Source organism: Saccostrea cucullata, unplaced genomic scaffold (genome assembly GCF_032062105.1).
Source record: "Saccostrea cucullata isolate Sc308-1 unplaced genomic scaffold, CSIRO_AGI_Scuc_v1 ctg6557, whole genome shotgun sequence".
Classification (NCBI taxonomy): domain Eukaryota; kingdom Metazoa; phylum Mollusca; class Bivalvia; order Ostreida; family Ostreidae; genus Saccostrea; species Saccostrea cuccullata.
In genome coordinates, this window is record NW_026938675.1 from 58436 (window position 1) to 69718 (window position 11283).

General features: G+C 32.3%; 1 protein-coding gene across 1 annotated transcript; it reads left to right on the forward strand.

The window, feature by feature from the left end:
• Window positions 1-795: 795 nt before the first annotated feature.
• Window positions 796-9247, forward strand: LOC134250846 (THAP domain-containing protein 2-like). Its single transcript, XM_062733187.1, has 6 exons — window positions 796-1045; window positions 4079-4145; window positions 4476-4575; window positions 7862-8030; window positions 8958-9155; window positions 9242-9247. The coding sequence occupies exons 1-6, from the start codon at window positions 857-859 to the stop codon at window positions 9245-9247; spliced, it is 729 nt and encodes a 242-aa protein (XP_062589171.1). The 5' UTR covers window positions 796-856.
• The last annotated feature ends 2036 nt before the right edge of the window (window positions 9248-11283 follow it).

Genomic DNA, 11283 nt, shown 5'->3' on the forward strand with positions numbered 1-11283 from the left:
GATAAAACAAATTAGTAATTTGTTATAACAACTCAATAATTTGTTATAACAAATTAGTAATCTGTTATAACAAATTACTTATTTGTTATAACAGATTAATAATTTGTTATAACAGATTACTATTTTTTTGATATTTGACATGTTCACAGAACTATGGAATCTATATCAGATTAGAAATCATTCTGGTAATGGCGCCCGTTCGAGTAGGCCACGCTTACTGACGGAGAGGTAGAGTGGCCATTATGGTGCATTACTCAATAAGTTGGGTGTCTTGGATGAAGTAGTTATAATCAAGTGTGTTCAGAGATTCAGGACTGTTATTTTTGGAGACCGAAAGTGCAAAACGATGTTTTCAGTCCAAACTTTGACGTGAGTAGTTATTTCTATAAATAGTTACATGCCCAAACCGGTTATGAGTATTAACACGACAGACAAATACTTGACTATGTCGGCCATTGGTGTTGTTACCAGAAATTCTAACTCACGCAAGTCAACAAACAGTCCAATCTCTAAAAAAACATCTCAGACTCCAAATAACAATAATCAAAAACAAGAGAAATCGGAAAAAGCGTCGGAGAGACCGTCAGAGGAAATGCTCTCAATTCAGACACAACTTACTGAAATAAGAAACGATCTGAAAAAATCAGTCAAAGTTGACGTCATCAGGGATATCATCAAAAACGTCGTAGAGGAGTTACTCTCCAATCATTTAAAGAATTTTGAAAAGAAAATGAACGATCAAATTGTACAACTAAAACAAGAAATCAAAAGCTAACTCACAATATTGAACAATAGACTCTATTCACGCACGCGCTAAAGTTCGTAGCGATAACGAGGCTGACCTGACAAAAAGCACATGTGCGAGCAGACGCTGAAAATGGACGGCCATGCGAAAACGGGCTCCGCGGCGTATTGTTGTGTGCCGCTTTGTAATGAAGACAGTCGTCGGGGTACAGCAACATCCTTCCACTCTTTTCCAAAGGATCCATCTGTACGGAAAGAGTGGATTATTAAAATACGACGAGACGAAGGCCCCGACTTCCATGTAAGTTTTTCAAGTGCCTGACACAGAGTTTATCGATTTTGTGGATATAAAAAAAATCCCTCACTGAAACATCTTTAAAAAGTTACATATTTTTAATTTTGATTATATTTTCCTTTAATACATTGCATTCCACATACTTGACCCTTTTAATTTAAATTATCACAGTGAGGCGATAGATTCCACATCACTAGTGTCGTTTACGTCCATCTTGCTAACGGTGCGAGCGAGGTTTCGTATCATCTCATTTCTTCTTCCATTGTTCCTGAAGATATGAAAACAGCTAGGGTGAAACCTATTCACAAAAAGAACAGTTCATTAGAAGTAGGTAATTATAGACCGGTTAGTATTCTTAGTGTTGTTTCAAAAATTTTAGAGAGATCTGTTCATATGCAACTTTCAAAATTCTTAGATCGTAATAATATCTTATATGAGTTTCAATCTGGTTTTAGAAGTAAGTACTCCACTGAATCTTGTTTGATACATTTATTTGATTTTATAAGAGATAATACTGCAAAGGGATTATATACTGGAATGGTTATGCTTGATCTGCAAAAGGCATTTGACACTGTTGACCATGACATACTTTGTAAAAAACTAAAAGCAATTGGTGTTCAATCTGTTGATTGGTTTTTATCTTATTTGTCTGAAAGAAAACAGTTTGTTCACAGTAATGGAATTTCTTCAGATGCTGGTATTATCACTTGTGGTGTACCACAGGGCAGTATTCTAGGCCCTTTATTATTTTTAATTTACGTTAATGATATGGTTACTAGTGTTGACGCAGATTGTAAACTTATTTTATACGCTGATGACAGTGCCATTATATTTGCACATAAAGATCCTGATTTTATATCAGAAAAGCTTGGTAAAGTTTTAGAACAGACTTCGCACTGGCTTGTTGATAATAAATTATCGTTACATTTAGGTAAAACTGAATGCATTTTATTTGGTTCCAAAAGAAAGCTTCAAAATGTTGAAAAGTTCCAGGTTGTATGTAATGACCATAACATTGATTGTAAAGAAAAAGTTAAATATCTTGGAGTTTTGATCGACAGATGTTTAAGTGGTGAATACATTGTTGAATCGATTGTCCAGAAAGTAAATAATAGATTGCGATTTCTGTACCGACAAGCCCGGTTTTTAGATACTTTTTGTAAAATGACTCTGTGTTCAGCATTAATACAATGCCATATTGATTACGCCTGGAGTGCTTGGTATGCAGGACTATCCAAAACTTTAAAGAAAAGGTTACAAATTTGTCAAAACAAGATGGTTCGTTTTATTTTGAATTTAGGTCCTCAGGCAACTGTTAATTACGAAATACTTAGTCAATTAAATTTATTAAATATTCAAGATAGAGTTTCTCAGCTTAGACTCAACCATGTTTTTAATATTTTTCAAGGAAAAGCCCCTTCTTATCTTAATGAACATTTTATACTTCGGTCAAATTTTAGTAGCTATCATACTAGATCAGTCTCAAATGCAGATTTTGTCGTTCCAATAACTAAGCAAAAACAATCTGAATCATTTTATTTTAATGGAATCAAAGACTGGAACATGTTACCAGCACAAATTAAACCTGTTTTAAACACTGGAAATAATTTTGCTTTTAAAAGAAATGTCAAGAAATTTTTATTAGAAAGGGGAATTGCCCAGTGTAAAAGTCAAGTTGTGTTTTATTAGTTTTCATTATTAGTATAAGTTGTTCCAATTACAATCATGTGAATATTTGGTATACATTCACAATACACTTCATTTTTAAGGATCTTTGTGTTGTCAACTTGATCCCATATCTTAGCTATAGTATTTTAATTTTATATTTATCTGCTTATATTATTTAACATCCAATTAATATACATGTTTGAGTATGAGGACCCCATTGGAAATAAGCCATTGGCTTTCATGGGTTATCCTTGGTATACAAATATAATCTTATGTGAATCATATTTATAAATTCATGTCTTTTAAAAATGATTGATTCCGATATTTTATATCAATTATATTGTTTAATGCCATCTTTTATATATATATATCTTAAATTATATTGTGAATATTGCAACGTATGTGTAGTATACCAAATAAATATCTATCTATCTATCTCGCACTTCATTACATCTCTACACATTATTAAGTTAGATAATTACATTTCGATATAACAACTTTTAATAAATTTTCTAGTCATATATAAAAAAAATTTTGGATGATAAATATCTATATAAACGTGAAAACCCAAGCCCAGTTCTAACCAACACGCAGCTTAATTAGTTCCCAACAGAAAAACAACTCTCTTCATAACATCTGCAACCTGTGTAGTAGCTAGGCCTATTGAATCATATACACTGTATCATGATACATGTTCAATATTTAAATGAATTGATCAGGCCTGTAATTTATAGGTCATATGGGCATCAACAAAACAAAATATTAAATGCCAGCCATAAACTATTCTGACAATCGGTATTCCCTATTGAGAATATACACGCAACACTTGTAATCAGGATGTCCAGTACCTTTCTGTTTAATAACTATGAACTACTTTTCATCAAATTTTGTCTGAGAAAAATTCTTTTGTTTACAATATCCTGATTTATTTTATGCACCAACTTGAAAAATTTTTTTTCTTTCAAGCAGCCCCTTGCATAGCCCCTTCACAAGTGTGGTACTACTCTTTTGCAGGGCAAAATGCTATGTTTTGGTTAAATTTGATGTAAAAGTAATTGTTTTTTTTTGTCATTTGATTATCTATCTGTATAAACAAAAATGCCATCAAACATTACACTTAAATTTGCTCTGCAAAAGAGTAGAACCACAATTATGGTGAAGGGGCCAATTGACCTAATAAAGCGAAGGTAAGCAGTTAAAACCTTGTGCACCTGTACATTAATATTAATATCTTCCTAACATTATATAGATGTTTTAAAAGAAGCATAATAAATAGTGTGCATACTTTTTATACATGTATAACTTTTGAATTGTAATTGAAACAATAACAATGCCAATTAGATGTTCTACAACTTGATTGATATTTTTCAGATATCAAAGTCCACATTTGTGTGTTCCAAGCATTTTAAGGAAGATGATATTGTAAAAACATTGACAGGTACAAGGCTACAAGCAGCTTCAATGTTTGAGTTCTTTTGCTGTTACTTTATTAAATTGTTGAATATTAATTTATATTATCAACTTAAAAGTTTAAATAATGCACATTAGTTAGCATTGATCATCTAGATTTATAATAAATTTATATCGATAAATGTTCAATTCTAAATATATAAACTTTCTGAAAAATCAAGGTGACATTTCTATTTAAAGTTCAAAAATAAAGTTGTAATATGGAGTCAAGTGCAACAAACATTTAATATTTTAATTTGGAAACAGATAATTAAATATTTTATAATGGTTAAAATTAACATGTCTACACACCTTGTAGGACTAAGAAAATTGAAGAAAGGCATAGTACCAAGTATGTTTCCATGGACTAAGAGTGCACCAAGCCGTAAACCACCCAAGAAGAGGGAAGGACCTCCTCAGTAAGAGTTTATAAGTCATGATACAATTTGCAGTATTAATTTTGTTTCTGATAAACAAGGAATGCTGCATTTGTATTATTTAAGCACTGAGTTGTAAATTTTGATGTCCATCATGTCACAACATGGGCTGAGCTGTGCTCACAAAATGAGTTACATGCATAAGCACATACGTATCGTGTTTGTACAGCTGGTCATGTTAGGGCATGATGGACATGAAAATGGACAGTTCGGTACTTATATTACCATTTAAATAATAAATACAGCTAAATAAACCTAGATTCTCATCCTCGTCTCAAATAAAAAAAAATCTGTTTCCTTAGTCTAAATTCATATCGGGATCGGTAATCAACTAGTATTCAACTTTCGTTCTCTATCCCCCATACGTAAGTGTGATTTTCACGGCTGTTAAGATCATTAAACAGAATCATCAGTAGTTGTGAAAGATTCCTGATGCGAGATGATGTGTAGTAAGAGATAAACATATTTAAATTGACCTCTATAACTATGTATGACTTTTAGATGTATAACAAAGATATATATCTGACAACAGATATAACGCTTAAATCTGCATCATTTGATAAGGTCAAAAAATATCTGTATAATGGAAGAAATTGTTATGAAATCCACCACCTGCCTCAATTTAAAAAAAAAAAAATGGATGAGAATCGAGTTTTTTTATTTATTAAATCCTTATTACAGGTTATTGGCTGGTTATTGTGCCATTGTAATGGCTCACCTGAGCAGACGGAAAGCTCAAGTTAGATTTTCTGATCAAATTCACAGGCCTTTCTATCGCTTAAAACAATACGTTATATCGCGACTACCAATGAGTACCTCGCAGTTATCTAACTTCCTACCGCTCTTTTGCGGGGGAGTCGAGAAAAGTCTAAATTTCTGGGGGCAAATGACATTGTTTACAGTAGTGACAATCGAATGATTCGAACAATTTAATGTTTTCCCAGATATTGAACTCCAAATGGTAGATTGTCAAATAAGGAAAGTTTAGAATATTTTATCTGCTTAAAAATGTGATGATTTTCAACGAAAATTTACCAAGAAGAGTCCGCTTAATTAAAAATATCGTTAAAAATGTGACAATTTAGGATTGGCTCCTCTCAAAAATATTATAAGGCTGGTTCATCGATTTTATAGTGAGGCATTCCACCAGGATTTTTTACTTATCTGTCCTTATAAATGCTACAATGATCGATCTTGCATTGTATTGAATAGCACATTGCCCCCACCAAACAGACGATTCCTACCTCCTACACGAAAGAGTTCTACTAAGTTAAGTAATCGCGATATCAAGTATTGTGTGTGTAAAAAAAATAAAGGTATTGAACTCTTGCACTGGCTACCCTATTTCGCTAATAAAATATTTTTTTATTCAAATGCTCTAAAATTCTACTTTCTATTCAAATCTATTCATAGATAAACATTCTTCATTTCTACCAAAGCTCACTCCAGAATTCCATATACAGTACTTCTCAAGATATTCTGAAATCAATTTTAAAAATGACCTACTTTCTTTTACTCGACATTAGCTTGGGCCCCTGGTCATTCACATGTAAACAGATGATGTTTAAAGTGCAGTGAAGAGTTGCAAAGTATTATCAAAATTTTTCAACAATTCAAAGTTGATTTCTTACTCCAGATTGTAAGGTTAGGTCAGTAGTAATTCCTTTTGCGAAAAATTAATTAAATTAAATTTGCGAAAAATTAATTTGAAAACATTTGCATCAACAACTGCACTGCCATGTTGATTAAAAATGTAAATGAAGCCATGGTAGAACAAATATTTTCCAGAATGCATTGTATACCTCTCAATTTTCAAAACATTTAGACCGCTAAAATGTTTTTTGTGACTTAGTAATATCATATGATCGAATTAGAGAAAACCTTGTAAAGCTCGAATGCAAATGAACAAATATTTATTGAGTTTAGCAGAGCTCCAGATAATTTTTTACCCCAAAGTGTATTTACTCCCTTATTTTCAAATCAATGCAGATTTTGATTTTCAGTAAAATGATTGAAGAGTATTTTGTCTATATATAAATGGTTTGACCTTGAATTTGAGCTTGTAATCGAAATATAAGTACCGGTATTTTTGAAGAGGGAAAAAACTTCAATGGTCAGTATCTGCATTTATTTAAAAACATTTTGAAAATACCAACAAGACTTTTTGCTAAAATCGGGAAGCATTCTTTTTTGAGAAGGAAGATTATACCGTAGGTCAAGGTATCACAGAGTCAGAGATAAAGAAACTTCCTTTTCTCTATTTCAGATGATATCGTATCAAGAGTAAAAGAATCTTTGTTAATATGGCAAGTTGAGAATACGAAAAATTGGAAATGAACCCATAATAAAAAAATTATGCCTTGTGCAAAGTCTTTCTATTTATATAAATTGAAATCATATTTAAATCTCTGATTCTTCCTCCCGAAATGGAGATCGTTGTCGCCATTACCAGAATATTCCTGATCACTAAAAGGCTTTTATATCTGTACTTCGTTTTAAGAAAAAACAAACGCTGAGTTAACCTCAATTCATATTACCAAGTAGGTCGTACTTTTATTCTTCAAGCTGTTGTACGCAGTACTTTCGTGGTGTAATGCTTATCTACGATTGCTCATGCGTAACTGTACGCCCTATTTTAATTTCCAATACGTATTTTGTAAAATTCAATGCCTAATTCTGCTAATACGCACCTTATCTGGAGCTCTGAGTTTAGAATAAATTCCGGAAAACATTTGTCCCATTGTTCCCGCTTTACAATTAGTGTAGCTCTTCCAAGGCCCAAGCTGATGTCGAGTAAAAAAAATAATGGTTCATTGCTTAAACATATCATCTCATATGTTAGTTCAAATCATCCCATAGGGAAAGGGGCACAATAATATGGTCGAAGTCTTGGATTAAAATAAGTAAATTGTTTTATTAAGACACTTTTTCTCCAGATAAATCTGTATTGGTACCAATGGATTATGGTATTATCTGGATGTGTAAATGTTAGTGAAAAGTATGTCATGAAAAGTATTTCATGCAATATTGTGTCTGACAACAACCTTTTTCTTTTATCATTTTTGTATGTAGTGAAGCTTGCATACAACCACTGACTTGTAAAAAGTATTGCATTTTGTGATCAAATGAATCATAAAGGTTTAGGAATGAGCAAGATATTTAAGTCCCAATGACATATAGCTGAGTTTTCAAAATTCTACTGTATCAAAGTAAAACATTGCTATATATAATATTTTACATGTATTTTGATACATATTGATCTTTTCAGAGAAGAAACATCAATTATTAAGAAGCAGAAAACATCATCGTCAATCTCGTTAGACACAGACCAACATTCATCATCAACTGCAACATGTGCCATTGACACTTCAACAGATATGCCATCTGAAGAGCATGACTATTGTCGCCAAGCACCATCTCTTGAAGAAGATCTTGAGGTAAGACACGGATAATGTAGTTCATTTGATCTTGGGGGCATGTTGACTTTAGCTCACACCTGAGCTGAAAACTCAAGTGAGCTTTTCTGATCGTCCGTCTGTTAACTTTTCACATTTTCAACTTCTCAAGAACCACAGGGCCAATTTTAACAGAACTTGGTACAAAGCATACTTGGGCAAGGGAAAATTAAATTTTTAATATGAAGAGCGAAAACTCCTTCTGAGGGAAAAAATCAAGAAAAGACAAAAATAGGGTGGGGTCATTTATAAATCTTCCCAGTGGGCCCGAAAAGCTGAAACTGATGTAGAAGCATCCTGGGGTAGTGTAGATTCTAAATTAATCAAATCATGACCCCCCAGGGTAGGGTGGGACCACAATAGGGAATCCTAGTTTTACATTGAAATATGAAGGAATTTTTTTTTTTAAATCTCAAGAACCATTAGGTCAGAAAAGCTAAAACTTATATGTGGAAGCATCCAGCTGGAGCAATGTAGATTCTAAATTAACCCCTGGGGATAGGATGGAGCAATAATGGGAATCCAAGTTTTACACAATAGACAGTACAAGGGGAAAATCTGTCAAAGAACAAAATGGACCAAATTACTCAGGTGAGTGATGTGGCCCATGGGCCTCTTGTTTATGAAAACCACAATGGAAATCTTATCAGTTAACACTGTTTAAAAGCAAACCACCTATACAGATTTTTTAGCAGCATCTGTTCCATCAAAAAAAACATCCAATGATGTGCATTCAATAATATAATTAATGTTTCATCATGTAAATAATACTGTATACAGTTGCTCATACAAATTTAAATAAAAGAAGAAAATGTCTTGTCTCTGTGATATTGTGGTAATGTTGATATTAATTTGGAATAGATAAACCATGTGCATATATCACTTTGTAAAACATGTACTATATTGCAGGCAATGAAGATACACATTTCTAAACTAGAAGAAAGGGTACAGCACCTTGAGAAGAAAGTAGAGAAGTTCGGAATTGAAAGATTTTCCAAAGATCCAAATTTGATAAATTTTTACACTGGTTTTTCTACTTATGATATTTTTTGTGCTGTATATAATGTTGTTGAGCCAACAGCCTCAAATATGATCAGGTGGTCACAAGTTAAGAGAAATAAGAACATTGTTTGTAATCCTTTTAGAGAAGAGTCTTTGTCAATTGTAGATCAATTTTTTATGTTTTTATGTAGAATTAGACAAGGTTTATTTGAAGAAGATTTAGCACAACGTTTTTGTGTGTCTCAAAGTACTGTTAGTCGTATTATTATTACTTGGAGTAATTATTTGTATTGTATTTTGGGATGTTTACCCATATGGCCAGATTTAGATATTGTTAAACAGAATATGCCAGAATGTTTTAAGACTACTTTTCCCAATACACGAGTTATTTTGGATTGTACAGAAATACGTGTGCAGACTCCAAGTGCCAAAGTACTTAACTCTCAGTCATATTCAAATTACAAGTCTCATACTACCTTTAAAGGCTTGATTGGTATAACCCCTCATGGTGCTGTATGTTTTGTTAGCAGATTATTTACTGGCAATATTTCTGATAAAGATGTAACACGAAGAAGTGGTATACTTGATCTATTAGAACAAGGTGATGATGTGATGGTCGACAAAGGTTTTTTAATCCAAGATTTACTTGACAGTGTTGGTGCACACTTGATTATTCCACCTTTTTAGGACATAAAATTAAATTTAGTAAGGATGAAGTTACTAAAACTCAGCAAATAGCAAGACTAAGAATTCATGTAGAAAGAGCTATCAGAAGGTGTAAAGAGTACCATATTTTTGATAATGTTCTGCCATTGTCTGTTGCGGGGACAGTAAACCAGATTAGGTCTGTGTGTTGTTTATTAACAAATTTTAAAGAAAAGTTATTTTGACAATTATATTTTCAATTGTTTGATACTGTTTATGCGTGTGGCATGTAAATGAACATCATCTGCGTATTTGATATACCAGACATGTGCAAGTGAGAAGGTACACATACCTGTATATATTCAAAACAGAAATATGGCTTTAGTGCACAACACTTTTTTCCTTTGCATGCTTTGGGAAATTGATTTTTCTTTGTACATTTTCATTGATATGTTTTCAACTGATATAGATCTTTTGGGAAAAAAAATAATACCATGAGATTTTATCAAGGTTTGGGTAACTTTGAAAATCTAATACAGATATTTTAAAATTTGATTTAAGTACAAGAATTTTTAAATTATACTGTATATGCAATGCTATCATAATTACTTTTGGTAATCAACGCAATTGCAATTTTATTAAGATTTACATTGCATGATTTTTTTTGTATGAACATAAAGGACAACTTTTTTGAAAAGGACAAGGCTTTGAACAAATTTGGATTTGAACAGACTTGAATCTACACTATGTAGGGAAGCTTTTGCCTCTTATGGCTATTAAAGGGGGTTTTTTTTTAGTAGAAAAAAAATAATGATGCCAAATTTTCATTCTTTCCCAATCATCTCCCCATTACATACATGTATAGAGAGAATGGGGTACTTCATTTAAAATTTTAACAGATGACAGACTCTCTTTAATCAGAAAAAAGCTTATTTGAACTTTTGGATTAACAAAACAAAGAAACCAAACAAACAAAAATAACAGCATTCATGTACTCACATGTACAATTTTTTTCTTTTTATGATCTATCATAGATGTTATTTTCAGTATCGAACACATTTTGGTAAAAAGCATTTGAAGTAAAATATGTCAAGTTTTTGTTTTATTTCCTGCCACTTTCCTGGTACAAAGTTAATTCTTTCCAGATGGTAGTCATCTTTACACCAAATGAACAAATCGCACCACAAAGCACCGGTCAAACCCATTTGACCCATTATCTGATAATAATATTCATGTGAGGATTTTAGCTTGTAGCTGTTATTCACAAGAGTTAGATATTTTAAATTTGTGATGGAATCTGCATTTGGACATTTAATTTCTAAGAGTCCATACATAGGAACAGAGTTGGGGGTCTATGACTTTCCTGTCAGGAGAAGTTCCCAAATAAAAACATGAGGGATTGATGACTAAGCCTGCTTTAAACACATTATTTCCTGTTATAGTGGCGTATGCTTCTGCTGCCTCCTGTTCGTGTTCAAGTCCAAATTTCATTGCTGCTGTTTGAATTTTGTTACTTTTTAATAATGCATCAGCCAAAGTTTCGAAATCTTTTTTCCGTGAACAAACTCTTTTAAATTTAGATGAAGTA

What these genes read in the sequence shown, in the direction of transcription:
- LOC134250846 (XM_062733187.1), top strand. Translation starts at nt 857, where the DNA reads ATGTGCGAGCAGACGCTGAAAATGGACGGCCATGCGAAAACGGGCTCC. An exon ending in AAGAGGGAAGGACCTCCTCA is followed by an intron (nt 4,576 to 7,861) that starts GTAAGAGTTTAT and finishes TGATCTTTTCAG; the next exon opens with AGAAGAAACATCAATTATTA. An exon ending in CTCTTGAAGAAGATCTTGAG is followed by an intron (nt 8,031 to 8,957) that starts GTAAGACACGGA and finishes ACTATATTGCAG; the next exon opens with GCAATGAAGATACACATTTC.